Consider the following 24,822-nt stretch of genomic DNA (forward strand, 5'->3'; position numbering starts at 1 on the left):
TGCATTTTCCATCCATGGAAACACTCAGAGGCTCGCTCTCTCACCCTTCCCTTCTATTGAACAGCTACTCTTCTTGTGGCTTGCCATTAAATCCTATTTCCTAGGGCTGGGAGAAGAACAGACCAGCAACAGCATATGACCATTTATTAGTGACCAGGCAGTGATCTTGCAGATGAGAAGACAACTGATACCACTTCCCAAAATTCACTGCCAGAGTGCTACCTCTATTTTGTATCTCATTTCATGAAAATGTTCCAAGATCCTATTATTTGGGAGGGGTATGCAGTTAATCCAAAAGTTGGTATGAAACTTGAGGGAGAAGCTAATTAACCATAAGCTCAATTAATTTTTTAAGAGCAAAATCAATCTCAAATTTAAAAGAGCTGCCTGATTCTCAAAGTGTATGTTTCAAAACAGATGCAGTTGAAATGCTCCATCAAGCAATAATGTACCTTGAGAAATGGTATGACTTCGCAGCCTTTGATCTTGACCTAGAGTCAAAGAAGCTAGATCTTGAACATGTCTGTAAAAGTTGCCCAAATTCTGGACATTCAGGTAAATGTAGTTCTTCTTGATGAGCTCAAACTTATTCAGAAGTTTCTGGCAGAGGTGAGAAAACAGGATCTTCCCCCGGACCCAGAAATGGATGCAATTACTGAAACACATCAAATCTACATCTCTTACACAGGTTGTAAGCGCTGTGATTGACATCCCAGTAAGTAATGCCTACAGAGAAAGGGTGTTTTCTCCCATGGGAAACATGGACAAACTACAGGAACAGCATGCTAGCTTCCCTAGTTAAAGCAGAGCTTTGTGTTAAATCCAATTATGAAATGAAATATGTCCAATTTTTCAATTATATAAAGCAATTTCAGGTATCAATTTAAAACACTGGGTAAATATTTCTGTGATTGCAAATGCTGTTTGTTCATTATTGTAAAAATAATAATTAAACATAATTCTTCTTGCGTATTTAGACACATTCAAGAAACCTAAATATTCTCTCTCTCTCTCTCTCTCTCTCTCACACACACACACACACACACACACAAACACACACATACACGCACACACACCATATTGCAAATGTTACTGAAATGTGATGTCACAAGGACCCATCTCCTAGATCTCTGGTTTTGGCACTGAAATCTCAAGTAATGGGATGCTACTGACCAAGCAGCCCAGTTAGGCTTCAGCCATGGCCCCCAGGAACAAGTGCAGCTGAACAGTCAAAGCAGTTCTTCAGATAAGTTGAGTACAGAGATCCTTCCTGCCCCCATCCAACATACTGATTCCAGTTGATCATGTAAAAGATGTAACTAAACAATAATTTTGTAGCCAATGGAAACCCAAATATCAGTTTCTGCCTCTTTCTTGCTATCTGCAAACCGATAGGATCTAACTCAGAACTGGTTGATACAGAATGAGACTCACTTATTGGTAAATGCAAAGATTGTTGTTACCAGAAAGTAGCTCTCTTTGCTGAAATTACTATCAAAATGAAATTGCCATCAAAAGAAATAAAGTTTTCCGCCAATAGATAACCCTTTAAAATCTATACATTCATGTGGATGTTAGCGGATCATTTGCATATTTTTATCCCATCTCTATCATGTTATGAAACCATAATGATCAGATTCTTCTGTGTTCTTTTTGTTGTAGTATTATATATTCTCATGGCAGTTTGCCAAAACGGGTTGCATCTTTTGTTCTCTCTCATATCCATCCAGCCCACTTGTAACATCACTCTGATTTGGTTGGGTTTATTTGTTTATTTAATTACAAATACTATTTTTTCTCAACAATCAAGCTTGAGGCAAGTTGTTCTACAAGCACTCTGAAGCTTCAAAATCAATGGGGTGTGGGTGTGGGGAAGAACCCAAATAAATCTTAAATGCATTAGTACTGCAACAGTGAGAAGAAAGTCGTTTTATACCCATTGCATGAGCAATCAGAGAACAGGGAAAACATTAAATATCAGCAAGACCAACAATAATAAAACTGACCTCATTGACGGTAACATAGTACTGCTGCTGCTGGAACTGGGGGGAGTTATCGTTTCTATCCCTCACCACAATCCGGACTTCGTGGTAGATAACAGTTCCTACTTTTCGGTTAATGCACTGCACTTGGACCACAATAGACTGAATGGACATTGGTGGCTGCAAAGAATGGATAAAAATAAAGTCATAAATACTTTTAAGAAGCAATTGGATATATACAGTATGATTTAGAGACATCTAACAGTGCAGTTCTACACATATCCATTCAGAAATAAGCTCCGCTGAGTTCAGCAGAACTTACTCTGAGTTAGGTGTTTATTGGTGTGCAGCCTACATGAATGAGGGCAATATTTGTCACCTGGTTATGTCTCTGGACTTGAATGTATCTCAAGTACAAGGTCTAAAGCAGTGGTCTACAACTGGTCCAGACCTGAGACCACCTCAGACTCCCAACCTGCAACATAGGACCCACTTTCACAATTGTCCAACATGGCAACAACAAGTTTGACGCAACCCATCTGGACTGATCCCAAGAACCACTTTTGGGTCACGATGCACCAGTTGAAGACTACTGGTCTACAGCAGTCTATTGCCTGGGTTTGCAAGACTTCAAAAACTGTACAATAGAGCCTGCAAAAGGTAAAATTCTACCTTCAGTTCACTGCTGTACATTTCAGCAATAATGTCAGATTTTAAAAAATATTAAAAAGTGAATACATGAATGGAATTAAACATAGCATTATATTTGCTTTTGGAGAACATTAATGTGATGCATTTATATTTTAAACAATTCATGAGAAATGTACAAGTTGTATCAGAATGCAGTCACTAATTCTACTTGGAGTACCTGTACTGATATTAAAAATTAAACTTGAAAAATGAGGATCAAATACATCGGCATAGTGACAAGTAGGTTGTCACATAAAAATATCACATATGTATGCTCTCAACATTTGACTTTCCATTGTAGGTACAATAGAATTTAGCTAGTAACATCATGGATATATATACTTGCATGTTGTGCACACACAGAGAGAGATATGTAATGTATCAATACAGAAAGTATTTTTCCATGGCAAATTTGTATTAATATAGACAAAATGATATATAGGACAGGCATAGTTCTGCTTGGCAAATCAGTGATAAGTTACCCATTACCCTCCCCTCACTGTTCACTCTCACCAGTGAGAGAAAGTGCAGCCATGTTGGAAAGGAACCCAGTGTTAGTTAGGAAACCTGACCAGATAGGTCTCCTGGACTCCCCCAACCCTATGGATCCATGAATGTATACCTGACCCTATTAACAAAAAGGCACTTTTCAATGTATTTTACACATTGCCCTAGTGAATTATTTTGGAATTACTTTTAGCATGACAGTTACAACTGGGGAGAGGAAACAATGACTTGTTTGTCCAGCAGTTCTGACTAGCCAGAAATTATAAAGCCAAATAGCCTGATTTAGCTCCCTTAGCAAAACAAAGAAAAAGCACTAGGAATGTATGTGCCAAAGGAACATAACAGCAGCAATAGCAGAAAAGTAAAAATAAGCCATCTACTTTACTAGCCAGAGAGCACCTGCTTTGCTCCAGACTTCCTTGTTGTCCGGCTTTCTCCTTTTACAGCCGGAATGGCGAACCTTCAACCAGTGGACCAAGTCTGGCCTGCAGGTTCCTTCCCTAGGCCCCTCCCCAAAGCCTTTGCCCCCTTGGATAAGGACGAGTGGCTCCTGGCTGAGTGACTGCTTCAAGGAATGCTCACTGAGGTGATGGTTGAGTAGACTTTGCTCACTCCTTCCCTTTTCCAGTTGAGGCACCACTTCAAGGCTGTCCCGGAGCCTTGAAGCAGTGGCTTCCATTTGCAAGTGAAGCTGACCTTGTGTGCATGAAACAAGGGCGGGTGGGTATGTGTGTGCAAGAGAGAGATTGCTGCATGCATGAGAAAGTGAAAACTCCATCTGACTGTCATGGCTAATAGATACCAATGAACCGTCCCCGCCATGTATTATTTATATATTTGTTTGTTTGTTTATTTATTGCATTTATATCCTGCCTTTTTTCCCTCCAAGGAACCCAAGGCAGCGTACATAATCCTCCTCCTCCTCTCCATTTCATCCTCACAACAACAACCCTGTGAAGTAGGCTGGGCTGAGAGTCTGTGCCTGGCCCAAAGTCATCCAGTGGGTTTCCATGGCCAAGTGGGGACTAGAACCCAGATCTCCTGACTCCCAGTCCAACACCTTAGCCACTGCACTACACTGGCTAGCACACATACATTTGCCTAGCTCTCTTTCCAGCCACGTAAGCCAAAGCTCCCCATCATAGCAATGAATTTTATAGCATAGATAATCCTTTGTGTGAAGATGCACTTCTTTTAAACTGCTCTGATCCTGAGTTCTACTAGTATGAGAGAGAGAGAGAGAGAGAGAGAGAGAGAGAGAGAGAGAGACAGAGAGAGAGAATTCTCTCTCTCTGTTCCCTTCACTCCATGCATGTTTTTACTAACCTCTATCACATCCCATGTTATTCAACTTATTCTCAAAATAAATAAGCCCCAAACCCCTCACCACAGATAAAATGCTCCAACCCCTGATCATATTGTTTGCCCTGTTTGCCACCTTTTCTAGCTCTGTGATATTTTTCAGAGGAGGCAAGCAGAATGTTAGACAGTGTTCCAAATGCAGGAGCTGCATATATCTATGTAAAAGCATCATGATACTGGCTGGCACCTGCTTTACATGCAAAAGGCTCCAAGTTCAATCCCCAGGTAAGGCTGGAAAAGAATCCTATTGCCCTGCACTCATGTCTAGAACAAGGAGTTCTAAGAGAGCTGTCAGCCCAGCAGAGACCTGGGCAAAGACTAAGGGTTTATATTTTTATATATAACACTACTCAGGTTATATATATATATATATATATATATATATATATATATATATATATATATATTACCTGACCCTGATACACCAATTGCAGATGGGTCTACTTCTTCACTGGATACAGCTGGGTCCTCCTTCTCCCAAGTAGGCCCTTGTTCCCAAGTAAACCCTTTTATTTATTTATTTATTTATTTATTTTATTTTATTTATTACATTTTTATACCGCCCAATAGCCGAAGCTCTCTGGGCGGTTCACAAAAAAACCCTTTCTCCAGAGTAAAATTCTGAGCAAAAGGGACTTCTAGAAATATGGTGGATGTCTGAGCGACTCACATGTTCCATCACCACTGGTGCTATGGGGAGCTGAAGGATGCGGGAAACAAGTCAGGACCTCCAGTAAGGCATCCCTGCAACAGGACTCCTGAGGTTGACTCATGTCTTTTGAGAGAGAGAAGTGTGCTGATGGATAAAAACCCTTCTCCTTTGTAAAGACATCCTCTGGGCTTAAGTTTGCTGGAGCCTAACATCTGCCTGAAACCTTTGTGCCAGTCAGTAAGTTACATAGACCAGTGGTCTAACCTGGTGTAAGATAGCTTCCTATTTTCAGTCCAATTCCTCATAATCCCTTGCATGGAACTTGTCTTTTTTGCTGCCTCTACATAATCAATGGGCAATTTCATTGATCTAACCATCGCACTCAAAGAGTACTTAGTTAGTCACAGCCCATTCAGATTCCACAATTGTATGTATTTATTAAATGTATAATTTTTTTAAAAAAGAGAGTAGCACTGTCCTTGCTTATTGAATCTTGTTCGGCCATTTTTTTGCCCATTCACCAAGATCGGAGATTCTCTTAGAGCTCTTCAGAGCATGCTTGTGTTTTCACCACCCAGAATCATTTGGTGTCCTCCACAGAGCTGGCTCTCACTTCCTTGGCTCCAGATCATTTATGAAAGTTAATAGCACTGGTCACTGAAGGACCCCACTTCTTATTTTCTTCCATTGCGAGAACTGTCAATTAATTCTTACCATTTCCTTCCTATTTTTTAACCAGTTACCCCAAATTATAGGCGGACCATTCCTCTTATATTACACATTTTGGAGGGTAAAGTTACATGTTGACCAAAGATTCCTTTCTCGTATGATTGCCTAATTCCACTTCAGTTGATCCAACCCAAATGCTTCTTTAAATTTACTGAGGATGTTTGCTCTCTCTTTCTCTCTCTCTCTCTTTCTGAATAAGAAGCTCAATCTGTTGAAATCAAATAGAAATCTGTTGAATTTCAAATAGAAATGCATTGATCCACTCTTGATATAAAAATGAACAGTGTGTACCTGATAAACCTGTCTTTATAAACCTTCAATAAGGCTCTTTTAAAAATAAGTTAGTAAAAGAAAGGATCAGGTATGTGGCTGTTCACTTCAAAACGTAGGCGCTTCAGGGCTTCACCAGATCAGATGCACCCAAGAATACAGTGTATGCCCTGGAGCCCCAAAACCTGAAGAAAGGGCAAAGAACGAATGAAGTGATTGGCAGCAGAAAGAAGCTGCAGGCTTGGCCAGAGGGAAGAAACCCACTTGACTTACTCAGTAGGCACCGTGTCTATGGTATGTACTTTCAAATCAAAGCTGCTTTTGCACAGAATGAAACTGTATGGACTACAGGTTAAATCATCTGAATATATCTGCTTACTTATTAGCAAAGAACAGACTGGAAAAGATCCGTTTTGTATTCCCCAAAGAGATGAATTCCCTTAAATCCAGAACCTAAGGTCTTGTGATAGTACCAGACAGTTGAGGAAGACCTTTCGTGAAAGGGCGGTTGGGAGAATGAGGCATGAAAATACATGGATATACATGTGCTGGATGAAGAGGACAATTAATGCTATGAGTACAGACTTATCATTTCTATAAAGGGGAGGGGGGAGGAATGAGGAGGATGAATCATGCAGTGGTGCCTGGTGCGGTCGGTCCCTGGAGCTTAGCGCTTGACTCCAGCGGCACGAAGAAGGGTCGTGTGAACTTTATGGGTGAGGGAGAGGAAAAAAGTGCGACTTCAACCCCGCCCGGGTGGAAAACTGCCTCGGTTCTGGTGGAAAACCTAAGAATTGACCCCAACTAAGTTTCTGAGAAGTTCTTTTCCCGCTCTATGGGCTGCGACTATTGGAGTAGGCTGGCCACGCCCCTTTTCTGAAAGGCGAGGTGAGGCTAAAATTTTGGGGCGGGTGTGCGGGCGGGTGTGGGTGTAGAGGAAGGGTGCGTGTAAAGCAGGAGCTCGTGGGGTCGTCTTAACCTGAGCTCATTTTGCAAGAGCGGAAAACCCTTTGCATCAGGCCTTCAAAAAGTCCCAGTGAGAATGTTTTTGCGAATAAAATTGACCATGAGGATAGTCATGCTCTTATTTGGGACTCTTCCTTAGTGGGCCGACGCCTGCGCTTGGATTGTTTGCTTGCATTTCTTCTTCTAAAGCACTGTTTTAAACACCCTTCTGTCTTGCAGTCAATGGGATTAAAAGGATGACGTCTCACCCCCACCGGTTTAACACTCGTGTTTATTGGCTGAGGCTACAGATTTCTATGTAGTTGATTATTATTATTAATAATAATAATTAATAAATATATTTCTAACCCACCTCTCCACTTGGATTGAGATGGGGAATATGTATCTGAGGTATATATTCAACACTGCTTAATCTGGATTTGGTTGCTTTAACCACTGCCCCAGCGGATAGAAAGTGAGGATTATTGTCTGAACTATACCAGTAAGAGGTGGTTGTTATTCTGGAGTTACACGATCAGGGGCATCTACCCAGGTGTCAACAGCGTAGAATGATCTGAACCCTCCTTGTCTTGGCCATTCTTACATTTCTTGATATCTGCCATATCTTGTTTGCCATAGGCTTGCGGCCTCTGGCTTATTGCCTTGTACTTGTTAACTTTGGATTTCAGCTGTTCCACTACTCCTGGGTCATTCCTTCTCCCCTTTTTCATGCATACATGTTGGGACCGTCCCAGTTCATACTGCAGCTTTCTCATGACAGAATGGCCCTCCCTACGAAGTGTCCCCACCTCACAGAAAACTCCGCTGTTGTGGGGAAGGCTAGGTTGGAACGCCTCTCCCATATGTGCTACTTTTCTGTGAACAGGGAATGTTTTGTATGGAGAACCATTCTTCCATGTCAGTTCAAAAAGTTTTAGATGTATGTTGCCTTCGTGTGTACTGTCTGTTGTATGTTTCTATGGTTTTAAGTTGTTGTTGTTGTTGTTGTTATTATTATTATTATTATTATATTCCACCTTTTCCCCAGTACTGGGACTCAAGGCGGTTTACAAGATTAAAACATGTACAATTAAAACATAAAAATATAAATTACAGAAGTTAAAATAGAATTAAACCTACAGTAAAATTAAAAACATGTTAAAATTTTAAAAAACTGTAACAAGTTAAATGAGGGGGTGGTGGTTTTCCAATACATTAACACAGGTCCAGTATAGTTCCAAAAGCCTGCTGAAACAAAAACGTTTTTGCCTGCCTCCGAAACTGTAGTACAGAGGGAGCCGGCCTAGCCTCCCTGGGAAGGGAGTTCCAGAGCCTTGGAGCAGCCACTGAGAAGGCCCTCTCCCGTGTACCCATGTTTAAGATTTTATATTTTATCTTATATTTTAGGGGTTCGTTTTTTGTGGATTGCCTAGAAAACGTCTGCTGTTGGGCAGTATAGAATTATAATTAAATTCATTATGTTTTTTTAAAAAATAATGAACTAATTTCATATCTGTTCTTCACCCAAGGCGCTCAGGGCAACAAGATGATATGCATAGCTTATACATGCAACAGCCCTATGAGGGAAGTTTGGCTGATTGTGTGTGATTGGCCAAACATTACTTAGGGAGGATTTGAACCCAGGTCTCCCTGCTCCTAGTTTGACATTCCGTGAATCAGGAAGGGGCCTTCACCCTAACTATTTGAGTTCCTCTGTGGTTCCAGAAGGTTGACAGTGGAGAAGCTTTACTGTATGGCTAAGGTTTGTCTCTGTATCTGACTGCTGCAGGGGTTAAAGACAGAGCTGACTTCTCACATTGGCTAACAAATGGCATCCTATTTAGGTGTCAAGCCACATTCAAGGTTTTGTTAGTGGGATATAAAGTGTTGAATAACTTGGGAACAGGTTACCTGTTGGATCACCTTCCCTGATATAGACCCATTCAAGCATTGACATCGGAGGAGGAGGAGACCTCACTGTTTTGCTAAAACCTGTGGATTGCTGTCTGGTGACAATCTAGAAACAGGCCTACCTATCCTGTGGTGGCACCCCTTTGTGGAATGCCTCTCCCTTGGTCATGCAGCATGTGCCAACTAAGGCATATTTTTGGTGACAGTTAATCAACATCTTTTCACCCAGGCCTTACCAGACTGATTGAGCTGCTCACTTCGTTGATTGTTAGTTCCCTGATTTTAACTGAGGATGTGTATCTTTTTTTAAATTGAGGATGTGTATCTTTACATTTTCTGTTTTAATTGCGGATGTTTTGTATTTTAAATTCTTATGTTGCCAACTGCTTCCAGATGCCTCTATAGCTATAGTGAGGTTGTGCATAAATTGATTTAATAAATACTTTAAAGACTTTAAAGACTTTTCCGGCAGGCCTATCCAGATCAATGTTAAATCATGAATTTTTAAGATGTATTGATTCCTGTTATAATGTTGTTCCCCGCCTCGATCTAAAAGGAGAGGCGAGTAAGAAATAAATTTATTATTATTATTATTATTATTATTATTATTATTATTATTATTATTATTAAGAAATGGAAGCAATGTCTGCCAACTGTAGGACCTTCAGGAGTGAGAACAGGGCAGTCTGCTGCCACTTTCTCAAACAAAGACAGCAGAATAGGGAATTTGATATGGCCAAACTACCAGCAGTTTCTGGTTTTATCTTTTTACTGCGAAATGAACCTTTTAAAGAACGTTTTCTTGAAAAGGTGGAGCATTTCTGTAGACAGGTGCCTAGCAGTGTGTATGAATATTTCATTTTAAAGGCTACACAAACGTCCATGTAGACAAATTGATTCATTATATTAAATTGTAAAAGAAAGAAAAAATGTAAAACCTTTTCTGGGAATGGTGGTGACAGAGCTCAAAACATCTGTCAGGGGAGAGTACATTTTAGCAGGGCCCAGAGATCCAGGGGAGTCAGCCTAGGCAACCCCATTACCATGAGGGAAACAAATATAAGGATGAGTGGTAGATCATGCTTGAATTGTAGATGTAGAATTGTAGGGGGAGGGGAGCCAAAGGCGGCAATTTGTGTGTGTGTGAGAGAGAGTGAGAGTGAGTGAGTGAGAGAGAGAGAGAGAGACAGACAGACAGACAGACAGACAGACAGACAGACAGGGCCTCCCAAAAATCCATTGCCCCAGGCCCCCAGATTCCTCTGTGTGGCCCTGTATACTTGATCTATTCCTAGGATGTGCCTACATGGTTGTAGATCACACCTGAGGATATTTATGGGAACTTTCCCCCCCTTTATACATGTACCTATAACTATGTACCAGGAGGTACATAGTTATATGTACCTTGTGAGGTTTTCCTCCATTGTCTAGAGTGAGTCATAGGCAGTGTTCAGAGCAGAACAATAAACATTTGGAACAGTGAGTTGCTGGCTCAGACCGTTCTCCAGAACAGAAAGAGTTGGATATAACTAAATGCAAGATGTGTCGTTTGAGACATAAGGTGTCTTCAGACAGACCTTTTTCCTGCAATTTACTACTTCTTCCAAAACTCTCCCATCCTCTTATGATCAATCAGGTTGTATAAGGAAATTGGCACCTAGCAGTGGGTTCCAGGGCATTGTTAGGTTCCTAAAAGATTCTGGGGCCAGGCCCATAGCACACACATCTACATAAAATTTGCATTTGCTAATTGATATCAATATATGCAATTAAGGAAGAATTACTAGGATTCATTTATATTTCACAGAAGCCAAAGCCAGACAATGAATTTCTCATCAAGACAATTTCAAATAAAAAAATTATTACATTAATTTGCACCCTGCCCGAGATCACCAGGTCCACACACACCCAGCCCCATCAGCCCAATGTGCAGATGCAATATAGTATTTCTGGGGGCAAACCCTGATGCACGTGAAAACATTGGTTTCTGGAAGAGGCAGGTATCTGGGTAATATTCTATTGGATACTTCCCCGTAGATCCTCTTCAGTTACAATTAATTTGCCATGGTGTGAAAAATGGTGCTTTTCCCCCTTATGAGCCATTCCTCCCCCCTCTCTCACGCACGCACGCACACACACACACAGCAAAATGGCAACTTTTGCATCTAAATGGAGTTACAAAAAATTAAGAGTGCTAAACCAAAAGCAAATTGTAGGTTAGAAGTGATCACCCCAATTAATTTTCCAATTCACACCCATGTCCTGCTCCAAAGTGTAAGCAATTTCCCTCCAATTAATTACCCAATTCATCAATCGTCATTACTTCCAATAGAATATTACCTATAGAAGTGTTGCACCATAGGTATACACAAAAAACCACCACAAAGAAGTGGCAAATAGAAGAATTAAAATGTATCCACATTACTGTTCATTAATTGAACATTTTGATCAGTTTTCTCCTGAAGTCCACACAGTTGACCCATTTACATTATTTTATACTATCTAGGGCAAGCCAAACTCAGCCCACTAACAAGTTTGGCTGGTGCTGCTTATCAAGTGATGGACTACCATTTCTAGGGATGTCCGTAGCTGGGAAATCCAGTTCTTTTTTGGCTCAATGGAATTGTGCCGTCTGTATGGCTCACTTTGTGTCTGGGAGTTGAGCTGTGGGTTGTTCTCTGAACTCAAAGAATCTGTTTGTGCATTTTTGAAGGTTCTGCCATATGCACACATTTCTGAGCAATTTGTGCAAATTATGGCTGAATTTGCACTAATTATATAAATCCAGCTGCAATTTTGCAAATTCGGCCATAATTTGCACAGATTGCTAAATCTGAAAAAATGCACGAAATCCACAAACTGGCCTGACTCACTGTAGTTGGAGTCAGGTGCTGAACCAGAAAGGCAGAGCCTAGGAAAGTCCCAAGCAGAGAGCACAACCAGGAGATTTATTAAACAGTGGGCTGTCTTCCACTTGGGTCTCATAAGGTCTGGATGGTAAGAAAACAATTGTGCAGGGGGCTAACAATCTATACTGCTTATTGTTGAAATCCAACCACTTCAGGCTTACATGGTCTAGCCTTTAGGTGATGGTCTTTATTGGAGATGCATTGTTATTAATAGGGCTGTGCACGCCCCCCCCCCGACCTGCTTCGTATCCCGATCCAGACCTTCTGGATCAGGTCTGAACTGGTTTGGGTTGATCCGGACCCCCCTGACCTGCTCCCACTGGAGCGAGATCCGGTGGTCCGGATCGATATTCGGATACCATTTTGCCCCCCCTTCCCCACTTACCTACCTCCACTATTCATTGCCACATGGACCACGGTGGTGGTGGGCGGTGGAGCCAGGTAAGCCCCCTCCCCCTTCCCCCTCACCTGGCTCTGCCGCCACCGCCTGTGCAGTGGCTTCGACTGCTGCTGACATCTAAGGCTGGAAGTAGGCCACGGCCTACTTCCGAGCTTATGCGTCCATCAGCAGTCAAAGCTGCCAGACACAAGCACGGCGGCAGTGGCGGCGGCGGGCAGTGGATGCAGGTAAGCCCCGCTCCCCCCTTATCTGCCTCCGAAGCTTCGGAATGGTACGAATCGATTCGGACCGTTCCGAACTGCTTTGAGTTGACCCAGACCTCCCCCAACCTGCTCCGGAACCAGGTTAAGGAGGTCCAGATCAGTCCGCCCTGCTTTGGATTCAGGGATCTGAAACGGAGCGGAGCGCAACCCTAGTTATTAACCAAACAAAATAGAAATCACCTTACTTCAAAATGCTGCTATATCATTTAATATTTTGTATTCAATTATTATGGATGACAAATTAGAAAATCCACACAGCCTGCATGGATAGACTATACATGGTAATACAGATACAGAACTCATTGTTCTAAATATATATCTGAATCTATAATTATTTTGAAGAAAATATTGAAGGACTATAAAGCATGCTGATAGATTTTAGGCTCCTAGGGAATTTTTAATTTTTGACCATCATTCTTAGGCTGCAAGCTGGCCATAATGGGACTTACTTTTGAATAAACAAAACTTTTTTGGGGCTTGCACATTTCCCATCTTTATTAGTCATGGACATACTTATTCTCTACTGAAATTGGAAGTTTAATACAAAAGAAGAATTGGAGTGAGGGGAGAAAAATCAACTTACATCTCTGTCCAGAATTCGCCCAGTACTGTTTAGATAAAGCCTCTGGTTGATAGGATCTAAGATAACCCAATAGTCAACGTTGTCCTTTAATGTTAATTCAATGGTGGGATCAGGTCCTCCTGCTGTACCTTTGATCAACATGCTGTCTACCAGGATAGTGCCTGAAACAAAAATAGCAAAGACATGTTCTGTGCTGTGCAAGTGCAGTGAAGCTTTTCAAACTGCAGTTACAACTTCATTCACATGCTAGACAATTGTTACATGCCAGATTCACTAATTATGAGTATAGCTGTTCAAAATACTGAAAACTGAGATCTATTACCTACAGTTAAGAATAAACAAACAAGAACAGTCACAAAAGAACCACATATTAAATTAATCAGAATTAATTTTCTAACAAGGTAGAAAGGAAGAGACCGAAGGAGAGAGGGAGATATGTATGGCTATAGATATAACAAGAGAAACTTATGCTGCCTTTGGATAAAGTCTGATAGCTCCCAAGTCATCAACAATATGAAACAGTGGTCCCAGAAAACTGATCTCCTGGCTCATACATTTTTTTTAGTTTAAAGCTCCATCACACCTTGGAAGAAACGCTGGCTAATGCTGGCTACCGTTGCTTCTCTGTGGATCCTCAGTTACTTCCTGTTTTTAAACAGGAAGTAAACAAGATGCATGAGGGCCATTCAGTCCCTCATTGTGAACATGTTGCTTCTCCTGCACAGCAGGAGAGAGCAGCAACTTTGGTTTAAAAAATACTTCAGAGTTTTTCTGGTTTTTCTTGCAGTGAAGGAAGACCAGAAGGGGGAAGGCATGTGAGATGTCATGTGAGCTACCTCCAAGGAATCCGTGATTGCCCAGTAATGAGCATGTAATAAAATGCTTGTCAGATCGAGCTTTAAGTTGGCATAAAGACTGCCCCCTCTTGAGTCATACGTTCACAAAGTTCCCCACTTTTCTCCCTCATAGTTTAAACACTGAACAATTAATTGATTAAACAGTGTGTTATACTGTTGATATAAGACTTTCCTTCACCACGGTAGTCCAAACTAGACTAGAACACAGCATACAGGGAATGAACATTTAACACTTCCCTCCCTAGCCACAACCTGAATAGAAATTGCCCTCCCTACCTCCCTGCTGGGCTCCACCATTAGCTTTAGAAAAAAGCTGAGGGGGGCATTTTCATTGGGACCATGGCTAAGAAATGAAAGGTTAAACCTCACCTCCTCCTGTGCTGCAGGTGGTGGGCTGGCTCATTTTTTAAAAAATTAGAAAATAAAACGGATGCGGTTTTTATTGACACGTTTAGTATCAAGTCTTTTTTGCTCCTGACTTGTGATTCTATTGTGCTGAGTTACAACCATTGGTGGGCTGTATCTAATGGTGGCTTTGCATTAGCAGGAAGTGTTCCCATTCACACATGGTAAGAAAGATTCCCTCCCCCCGAATCTTGTCGTCTACTTCAGCTCTGATAGGGTTCTTGAAGGTTCCCTAAACACCAAGACCAACTTTGAGGGAGGAAATGCAATGGATGGGGGGTGGGGGAGTGTCAGTGAAAACTGAAGGCCTGCCTTTTGCAAGCAGAAGTGCTTTCACACTATTGCAAAACCACCATAAGTAAAGAGGGCTGTAGAGCAACCACCCAGATTCAGTTCAGAGCCCATCTGGAAAATTCAGAAAATTGCAATTGCAGCCACAGTTGCCCCTCTTCTCAGGTGGTCACACTTGCACGTTTCAGGTGAATAGCTTCAGAGTTTTTTGTGCAAGAGCAGCCTTTACAGTTTAGGAGTTTCCCAAAAAGGATGAACTTGTCCATCTTGGTTTGTCGTGGGCAATTGTTATGAAAATGGCATACAATGCAGAAATTTTCATAGCTAAGAAAGCACCAACATTTTAGAAGAATAGGTACAATGTTGTTGCTATTTGGGGTGCTTTTTGGTTGTTGTTTTGTTTTTTGTGGAAGGCGAGTCTTCAAATTTTGGAGGGAAGAAGTGACCCCCACCCACCCCGCAAACACACAGCACTTTTGTAATTTTGTGGCCAATTTGCATGAAAATGGCAATGACAGGGTTGCTCCTGGACAGGCAACCTGCAAGATTTCAGAAGGCTGGTTGTAAGAGTTAAAGAGTTACAATGAATGAAAAACAGTTTAATGCTGTTGCTCTTGTTGTTGTTGTTTTCCGCTCAATTCACAGGGCAATAGGACAGAGATAGACGGTGGATGTGACACATTCAGTGGCATAGGTGGAGGTATTTGAACATCCAGGATTTTTCAAGCAAGCACCAAATGTTACACCCTCCTAGGTCTCACAGATACCACCAACCTCGTTTAATGTTCTTACTCCTGAGAGAGAGAATTAGCAAAGAGCACTGAACACTTGATCAGGTCTGTGATATATCACTTCAACATTCTTCCCCCAAAGCACCAGGATTGTTAAAAACCATTCACTGTGATTAGAAGCTAGAACGGACAGTCACAAAACTATACCCCTTTTTCTCCCTCATCTCCCCACCCTGGCATTTTTCACATACAGAAAGCTTGGGGGAGAAATGTATCAATTTTTGCAGCCACATTCCCTGAGTTTCTAGCACTATGCAGGCATCATAAATCAGAACAGAGTAGATGTGTGAGGAGGGGGAGCTAGCTAACCCCACTCCCTCTTCATACATTTTCATCACCTCCTACTTATGGAGAGTGACTTTCTGAAGAGGAGAGCCTCCTATATCTTTGGATGCTCTAGGCTCTGTGGAGATTCTCCAATGTTCAAAATTACATGAAAAATCTCCACAGATACAGGAAGCTCTCCTCTTAAGTTGCCCTCCATGTGTAAGGGATGTCAGAAACGTGCAAGGAGGGGTAGAGGACTCCCCCACCTCAAGCATTTACTCAAATTTATAATGCCTGAATTGGGCTTCTGTGTCCCCCTCCAAATCTGAATCACCATCAAAGTTTTGGATAGATTCCCTCTGCTTCAGAGGAGACATCTCCTGAAACTTTCTGAATCAACCTGAGTCAGTTTTGGATTCAGCTGAATCCAAAGCACACTCCTAAAATTAAATTCAGTTCATATTTCAGTGGAGTTAATCACAAGGCATATATGATATTCAATTCCCTTAATTATAAATTTTGAGGCAGCACTGTAAACTATCCTAATGACATTTTTATTAGACTTAATGAGTCCGTATGTTGGCTTTTGGTGTATGTGTGTATGTAAGTATATATATATATATATATATATATATATATATATATATATATATATATATACATATATATACACACACACACACACACACACACACACACATACATATTTAAAAACTCTTTTGTATTTTGATCCTACTTTTTAGGTGTTTGAAGCCTGCTTTTGTCCTTAGGCTAAAATGTCAACTTGATAACCTACTCACAATACATCTGAAAGGAGCAGATAAGATTTTGATGCAGCAGGGAATGACATTTTCTACACTCAATTCACCTTATGTATTGTTTGTGGAAGAATATGTATTTCTAAATACTAGCACACATTTTTCTTTACAAGACTCCCGAGTCCCTAGTTGGCAACTAATTTCTAACAAGAGTGATAATTTGAACTAGAACTGTGCATCAACCCTAAAATTTGATTAAGACCCCAATTTGTAGCTTCAGAAAATGGCCCGATTCTGCACGGTCATTCAGAAACTGCCTGCTTTGACTAGGGTACCAAACCTGAGTCAAGATTTGGAAATTGCAGGCATAGTAATCCCCTCAGAAGGGAACTGTGCCTGCCAAATTTCAGAAAAACACTTTTTTTGTGCTACACACTTTTATATTTTGATTTTATATAATAAATAACAATTTTAATAATAACTGCCATTATTATTATTATTATTATTATTATTATTATTATTATTTTCTCGGCACAAAAAATCTGAAGCAGGCCCTGGGTGACTTACAGATAGCAGCTCCAAAGTATAAGGAATCATAAGTATAAACCACCCAGAGAGCTTTTTAAACCGCCCAGAGACCTTCGGCTATTGGGCGGTATAGAAATGCAATAAATAAATAAATAAAGGATCAGTAAGAGAACAAGTGCAGAGTCATCTTTTGAGAGCAAAAGACTTTTGGGCAACAAGCGGAGGGCTGAGGTGGATGAGCAAAATTCACTGGTAGAGAGGTCTTGGGATGTAAGAGTGAAGTGATAAGGAGGCATGGCCATGGTTCAGCAGGCAAGGACAAGAAGCTTTTTTAGAATTATAGAAGAGAAAGCAACTGAGGGGAATATTAATGGCTGGGGTTGGCTCTGTCACTGCCTCTCCTGCCATTTGCCCTGGAGAGAGGAGAATATCATAGAATCCTTTGCCAGTTAAAATAAAATAAAATAGCACCTCATGCTGTCCCAGTGGGCTGATCCACACTGTGTTTTATTCCGTCTCTGTCAGTGCCAAAGAATTCTGTGTCCAGGTGAAACTACACATAAACTCTGGCCAAATAATGGAATTAAAGATGAGCAGCTAGCCATTCGTGAGACTCTTAAACACCATTAGGCTACACTAGATAAAGTCATATAATGAAGCTCAAGCCCTATAAAAGCTCATTTGCTTTGAGCAACAAAGAGACCAACGAATCCATAACTGGGATCGTGGGGGGAGGGGACGGGGACTTCCCTGCTTATATATAATGCTTTAATGTTGTTGCAATACAGGTTACGCTGCAATCCTATATACACTTACCTAGGTGGAACCTCCATTGAACTCAATGGGACTTACTTCAGGGTAGATATAAATAGGACTGTGCTGTTAATGAAAAGTCAGGTTTGTTCTTTTTGTTTCTAGGGATCAAAATAGGGATAGAATGTTTTTAGAATGTTTTAAGGATGTTTTAATCATGCATGTTATGTTTTTAACCAGTTTTTTATGTGTTTTATATTCATTGTTATTTCCTGCCTCGATCCAAGTGGAGAGGCGGGTAAGAAATACATTATTATTATTATTATCGGGGAAATCCTGTGTTTAACAATAATACATATATCTCCCAGACTGTGGAATAGCCTGCCAGAGGAGACTCGGCACCTTGACAGTCTTTTAGCATTCAAGAAAGCTATCAAGACTGATCTCTTCCGGCAGGCCTATCCAGTAGAATTTTAGGATACTTTTATAGGATGCTTTTAGGATGTTTTTAACAGTGTATGTTATGTTTTTAATCAGTATTTTATGATTGCTGTTGTTCCCCGCCTCGATCCAATCGGAGAGGTGGGTAAGAAATAAATTATGTAAAATCCATCAAAATCTGGATTTCACAGAAAAGTGGCACAGATTTGTAATCTCAGTGAGGCTTGCTGGTTGGATTTCTAAGCAGACAAATGTGCTTCACCCATCTTTCTCAGTTGCAAGAGCCTTTTAGAGGAGCTAATCAGTTACCAAACAATGTGAGTTTACAAGCAGCAGGAGCATAGTGTGAGAGCTTAATTGATTACACAGTGACAGAAGCCACTCTCTCTTTTTTGGCAGGTAAAACGGAATCCAGAACAGTTGGCAATTCATAAATGCTTTGGTTCTTCCCATTCAAAGGGTTCTGTTTAGCCAAAAGAGAAAAAAAATGCATAGCAACCCCTTCCAATCTAGTGCCCTCTCAGTTTTGAGAATTATTTATTTATTTATTTATTTATTTATTTATTTATTGCACTTATATACCGCTCCCATAGCCAGGGCTCTCTGGGCGGTTTACAGAAATTATGGGAGTTGCAGTCCAATACATCTGGAGAGCACCCGGTTGGGGAAGGCTGATTTGTCTATATCGAAAACTGATGTGGATCTGGATATCATGTCACAAAGAGGTCATGTCAAATAGCAGAATGTCTGTGGATTCGTCCAGCAATTAACAGAGCGATTGAATAATGGCACTGAAAACTGCAGCACTGCAGCCAAAGAGAATTAGGAGAAAAATAAAATTACTTTGATTTGGGGGTGGGGAAGCGTTAATGCAATTTCAAAAAGACTGGCAAAGATGTTTATTTATATCAACATTTTAAAGTTGCTTTTCCATCTATTCTAGAGGATCCCCAAGGTGGCACAGAAAGCCAGCAAAACAAATACAACAAAAATAAGCAAACTAACTAAATATTAAACTGGGGGGGGGGAGAGAGAGAGGGAACACAAAACAATCAACAGTAAAACTAGCAGCCACAATAAACAAGGAAAAAATCCACAGTACAACAAAACAACCAATAGCAAAACTAGCAGCCTCAATAAAATAACCAATAAGGGGGCAATAAGGGGGCAGGGCAGGTGGGAATAGCTACTGAAGGTTCGAAATAATAAGGTCTTCACTGAACATCAGAAGGTAAATAAAGGAAGGGTGATATACCAAGCTTACTTTGCTACTCAGTTTACTGCCTTGGGGATACAGTTTCTTGTATGAATGGAATGATTGTTTTCTTAGCCACAGGTAAGATCCCAGGTGCTGTGACAGTTTAATATATAGATTGCTTTCTATATCTTTAGACTGGTGGGCAGACATAGACAAGAAAACCTGACCCCAAGTTGTACAGATATGAATCTATCAAGCAATAGTTCAGACAGTCTGGATAGGGCTTGTGTTTCATTACTGTATGTATGCAAGAAAAGAACAAGTGAGATTTCTGTGACACAGTAGCCAGCAGGCTCTTTCAAATCCAACCAAAAATCCCGTAACACTCTCAAAGTCAACTTTGAAGCCAGCCCACCAGGCTTAGAAACCATATCCTCAACCTTTGTAATTTGTTCTCTACAGAAGGCAGCTGACTTTTATGCTAAGTGGGGCATCATTTGTGAAGTCCCAATTACTTGGTTCAAGACTACTTTAGCAGGTGAGTGCCATGTGCTAAGCCTGTTTTAGAAAGGCTATTAAACACACACACTCAAATTGCCGTTTAAAAGATTTTTAAAAAGCAAACAGAAAGGTCAACACAGAAATGTATTAGAGAACTCTCCATAAAGTTGGCACATCACTTTAAGACAGGAATCCTGGGTTATTAAACCACAATATGAACAAGCAGCATATTTGTGTATGCAGCCTATTCACTCCTCCCTTGGCATAAGCACACGAAGAAACCAGGAAGGCAGAGTTTTGTGTTAAGTCTGAACCTGGCATTATGGTTTCTTGCCCCCAAACAAGCAAGGATCATAAGCCAGCTTTAAACCCAGGTTCATTGTTGGCTTACGAATCCTGGCTTCATTGGGTACAATAAGCTATAATCCTGGGTTCAGACATAATGTTCATGCGAAGGGAGGAGTGAAATGGGAGTGAACAGGCTGTGTGAGCCAGCATATAGCTCAATCACATTGTGAATTAATAAGCCAGGATTCTTCACACTTAAGAAATCCCAAAGAACAAAGGATGACTGTCTGGATAAGCAGGGAACAAATGTGTACCAAAGGCCCCCTCCCCTTACCAAGTGGAAGGAAGGGAACAAGTGGGATTCTTTTTCCTCCTTTCAAGACTCTTTACACAGGTTGTCAGGTGCAATGGCTCCACATGGTTAACCTATGTTAAACATTTTGAAAGGCAGGAAAGGAACCCATTTGAATTCTTCCCCTGGTGCTAACTTGGTTGGTCCGTCCCCTTTACCAAGTCAGTGGTGCTGGTGGCAGCAGCAGCAGCAGCAGCAGCAAATGCTGCTCTAATGTCTTTCTTTTTTAAAAGGTGTTTTTGCAGAACAATGAAGATGGCAGGTGCAATGATCTAGAGTAGGGGTTCAGAACGTCAGGCATGAGGTCCAATTCCAGCCCTCCAAGGTTCTCCAGATGATTATGCCTGCATCCTCTGATCCCACTCCTTTCCCCTGACCACTGAGTCTTTGGCAATTTCCTAGCTTTGGTGCATTTCCCCCCATCCTAAGAGATTGAAATGCCATTCCTAAAGCGTCTTTAGTAGCAGTAAACACTCCAAGCTAAAACTTTGCTGGTATTTTTGGTTGCACCCCATGCCTTGTCCACCATTGGAATGCAGCCTCCAAGAGCATCTCCAAAATGGCATCCTGCCCTCCTGCTGGAAGAAGTTCAACGCCCCTGCTCTAGAGCCCCACTCTGCAATGGCCAGCGCTCCTGCCCTGCAAAAGTTAAACAAACAAACAAACAAAAAAGGAAAGATGTTGCAGTGACGTTTGCTGATGTAGCACTATCATTTGGAGGCCTTCAAGGTTACAGGGTCCTGGATCTGTGCCCAGAGGTCCAGCAGGGCTCTTCTTATATTCTTATGCCTCCAAAAACCACAAACACAACTATTATTGTTAATTATCATCATGAATTGAAATGATATAGAGTGGCTTGAAGTCTCAGGCTTACTCATATGTAACACCAAATCACAGTTTGGAATGACACAGGCCACAGCTAGACCTAAGGTTTATCCTGGGATCATCCAGGGTTCGCCCCTGCCTGAGCACTGGATCCCCTGTGTGTCACCTAGATGAACAGGTTTGACCCCTGGACGATCCAGGGATAAACCTTAGGTCTAGCTACGGCCTTAAACAAACCTTCAACTCTCCCCCTTCCTCCTCCCTCCATTTTACTTACTTGTTTAATCAAACTGTCACATCTGAGTCTGCAAATCTTGTCAAATCGAGAATTTGTGGGGGGGGAACCTCATTTGAATATGTTTTTGTTTGGAAAGTAAGTGCAAATATAGTTTGCTGGTTCAGATGTAAGAGCAAACTATGATTTGTAGTGCACAGGAAGTGAGTGAATGAAAAGGAGCTCATGAGGGAAGGTGGGAATTGCATGCAGGACTTGAAAGACTCAGACAGCACAATCTATTCCCTGTCTACACAGAAGTGCCCTTCCCCCGCGTCCCATTCATGTGGCCATGGGAAGGCTAATTGCAGGCGGTGGGGGAAGAAGAGACGTGCCTCCTCGCTATTGGAGGAGGCCTTTGTGGCGCCACTGGCCGAGGGCAGAGCGGTAGCGCCTATACTAGGTGGCCGCACCCAGCCCTCAGACTCTTCGGACTCACAGCTCCCTCCCAGTATGCAGTGCGGGTTATCTGGTCACCCACTTGGGGGGCGAGTAGGAAATTTTTCACATAGCCAGATTGGCTGGGGCTATGTGTTTTTTTACCTACTTCGCACTATAAGTCTGGAGAAAGCGTCTTAGGAGTGGTTTTTTTTTACCATTTGGTCACATTTGGCTTAGGGTGCTAGGGGCGGCCATGTTTAGAAAACAGGGACGGTGATCATTCTGTGGCACTGTTATTTTGGTGACAAGTGATGCCTGAGGCCTTCTGCTGAGGGTTCTTGCGGTCCCAGCGGTGGGATAAGGGTTACCTGTGAGGTCAACTCACCTCACTCCACCTGATAACTTGCGTATTGGAGTGACACGGGAAGGCCTCCCCTCCCCAAAAGAGGTAGGCCTGTGGGTGGCAATCACGCAGACGCCACTCATCAGGTTTAGAATGTTTCGCCCGTAAAAATGCCTGTTAGTTGGCGTAGTTAGGGCCGCCCAGAGGTTCCTTTGCAGATCTTAATAAATGTGGCCCAGATTTGAAACCATACATTCTGGTCTTGTCTCTTGATTTCCCCACACACACACTTTACGCCTGCAAGAGCCGTTCTGCAAAGTTCAGCACTCACTGCTATGCCTGCAGTTAGGACTTGCCATTTTACGAAGACAAGGGAAGCACAGCTGGACCACATTTTTTCTTCTTCTTGCCAAGGACAGAATACAAGCTCATTTGTTGCTGAACAAGTCTCCACAGCAGCAACAAAAGGACAAGCGTTGTAATGCTGCATGTATTGTAATGCCAGGGTGAAAAAGCTTGCAAAGTTTATCAAAGTTTAAGTATTACACAAATAATATTTCAGTTGACTGACCCTCGGCTGGACATCATTTATGGATCCTCATTGCCTTCAACTAATCCTAATGCTCTTCCTTTCTCGTAAGTATCCGTTCAACTCAAACATTGTAAGAGAAGGATATAATACAAAAGAATTCCCTGTCTACATCATGCCTTCATGCAGAAGGAAAGAGACAAATGCTGTCAAAATTTTGTATGATCAGATTCTCTCTTGCACCCAACCCCATCAATCTCTACAGAACCCACAAGTAAAGATGAACAACAAATGCCACAGTTCTTGTTTAACTGATCCATATCAGAAAAAAAAAATCATGGATGCAGAGCTGCTGCTACATTTTTATTTTGATAGTAAGAGGAGCAGAGCTTGCTGCAATTTCTCCCCCACCCATGGCCATAGAACCATACATTTGGTAGGTATTTCCACCAGCCAGAATTGATTCTCATCTAGAACTCCACGAGGAAAGGAATAAAAGGAATAAAAGCATCTAGTTATTTCAATCTGATGTGCTTCTTTATAAACAAGCAAAGCCATTTATTAAAGTGCCGCTTGAATTTACTGCTAGCCACCTTGAGTGCCATTTGTCTTGGTAGAAAGGTAGGGTACAAATCAAATCAATCAATAATAAACATTTAGTTTAAATTGCTAGAGAATGCACCCACAAAATGTGACTCGGTGACGTTCTATAACACCAGCAATACTGAACATTGTTCCAATTTTTTTATTTGTTTTATTTATTTACATATTTGTATACTGCTCAATATCCAAAGATTTTGGAGCAGTGAACAGCAGAATAAAACACCATATATCAAAAGAAGATCATATGGTATCATATCTAATACTCAAATATTCTACAGAGGAAGTGACTCAGTGCACAAGTCGGAATTATTAATTAATAATCAAAACATGATGCCACAATTTAAATTTCCTGCTTCTCTTTTTTCTCATGCTTCCCCCTTTTTTTCTTTGAATATGCTTGTTTTATGTTATTTTGCTATGCCAACTTCTGGAAATGAGAAAGAATCCAGTTCAGTCAAAGATATTGCCCTATCCGCGCCATACGTCAACTTCTGGAAACAGTTTTCAATGTTATATTGAGATCCTTTAGAACAAACAACAGTTCAACACAGATAGAGGGTAAAGAAGTCTGCTTTGGAAAGCAGACTACAAGCACATAAGATTTTGGGGGGGAATGATGATAATTTTATTTACACAATCTATGCCCCCCCCCCCGTTTTCACAATGTATTTTCTGTTCTGTTTGTTGGTATTCACAATAAAAAAGAAAAAAAGGGGGGAAGTGGATATTTTATGTCAAAATGACCATACTCTTTGTTCTAATTCACAAAAGAGCATAGTTTATATAGGTAATTTTGAAAGCTTACCTGCCTTCTATTCTAGATTGCTACTCAGTTATAAATTCCTCTTTGAAAAATCATGATTGCTTTTCCATTTTTTCTTTCACCACCCACCCAAGTGAATATCTGCACCTTATGTTTCTCTGATTACAAAAATGTCTTTCTTTCAAACCTGACAGCACGACGAGTTCCTGTTTTCAAATGTCTGATGTAGCAACCTTAGTCCTAAGTAAGTATAAGAAATTATTGCTTAATTAAAACAACGAAGCAAGCTGGCAAACAAACACCCTGAACATTTTGTGGTGCTTTCTTACAGTAGAAAAGAAAATACCTCTTCAGCATGGATTTTCCAGGCACAGCGTCATATACTGGGTAGAACAACAGGCTTTAAGGAATGGATGGGACTCAGACTGAACTGCTGAGAGACACGTTTGGAGGTGGCCAAGGACCTAGACG

General features: G+C 41.2%; 1 protein-coding gene across 1 annotated transcript in view; it reads right to left on the reverse strand.

Moving 5' to 3' along the window:
* PCDH15 (protocadherin related 15) overlaps positions 1 to 24,822 on the reverse strand; it is a 451,284-nt gene that overhangs the window by 299,480 nt on the left and 126,982 nt on the right. Inside the window, exons 5-6 of the mRNA XM_063132951.1 lie at positions 13,204 to 13,364; positions 2,007 to 2,162 (exon numbers count right to left, since the gene is read on the reverse strand). Of these exons, the coding sequence (XP_062989021.1) occupies positions 2,007 to 2,162; positions 13,204 to 13,364 (317 nt within the window). The remainder of the gene's footprint in view (positions 1 to 2,006; positions 2,163 to 13,203; positions 13,365 to 24,822) is intronic.

The sequence above is a fragment of the Elgaria multicarinata genome, chromosome 8, assembly GCF_023053635.1.
Source record: "Elgaria multicarinata webbii isolate HBS135686 ecotype San Diego chromosome 8, rElgMul1.1.pri, whole genome shotgun sequence".
In the NCBI taxonomy this organism is placed as follows: domain Eukaryota; kingdom Metazoa; phylum Chordata; class Lepidosauria; order Squamata; family Anguidae; genus Elgaria; species Elgaria multicarinata.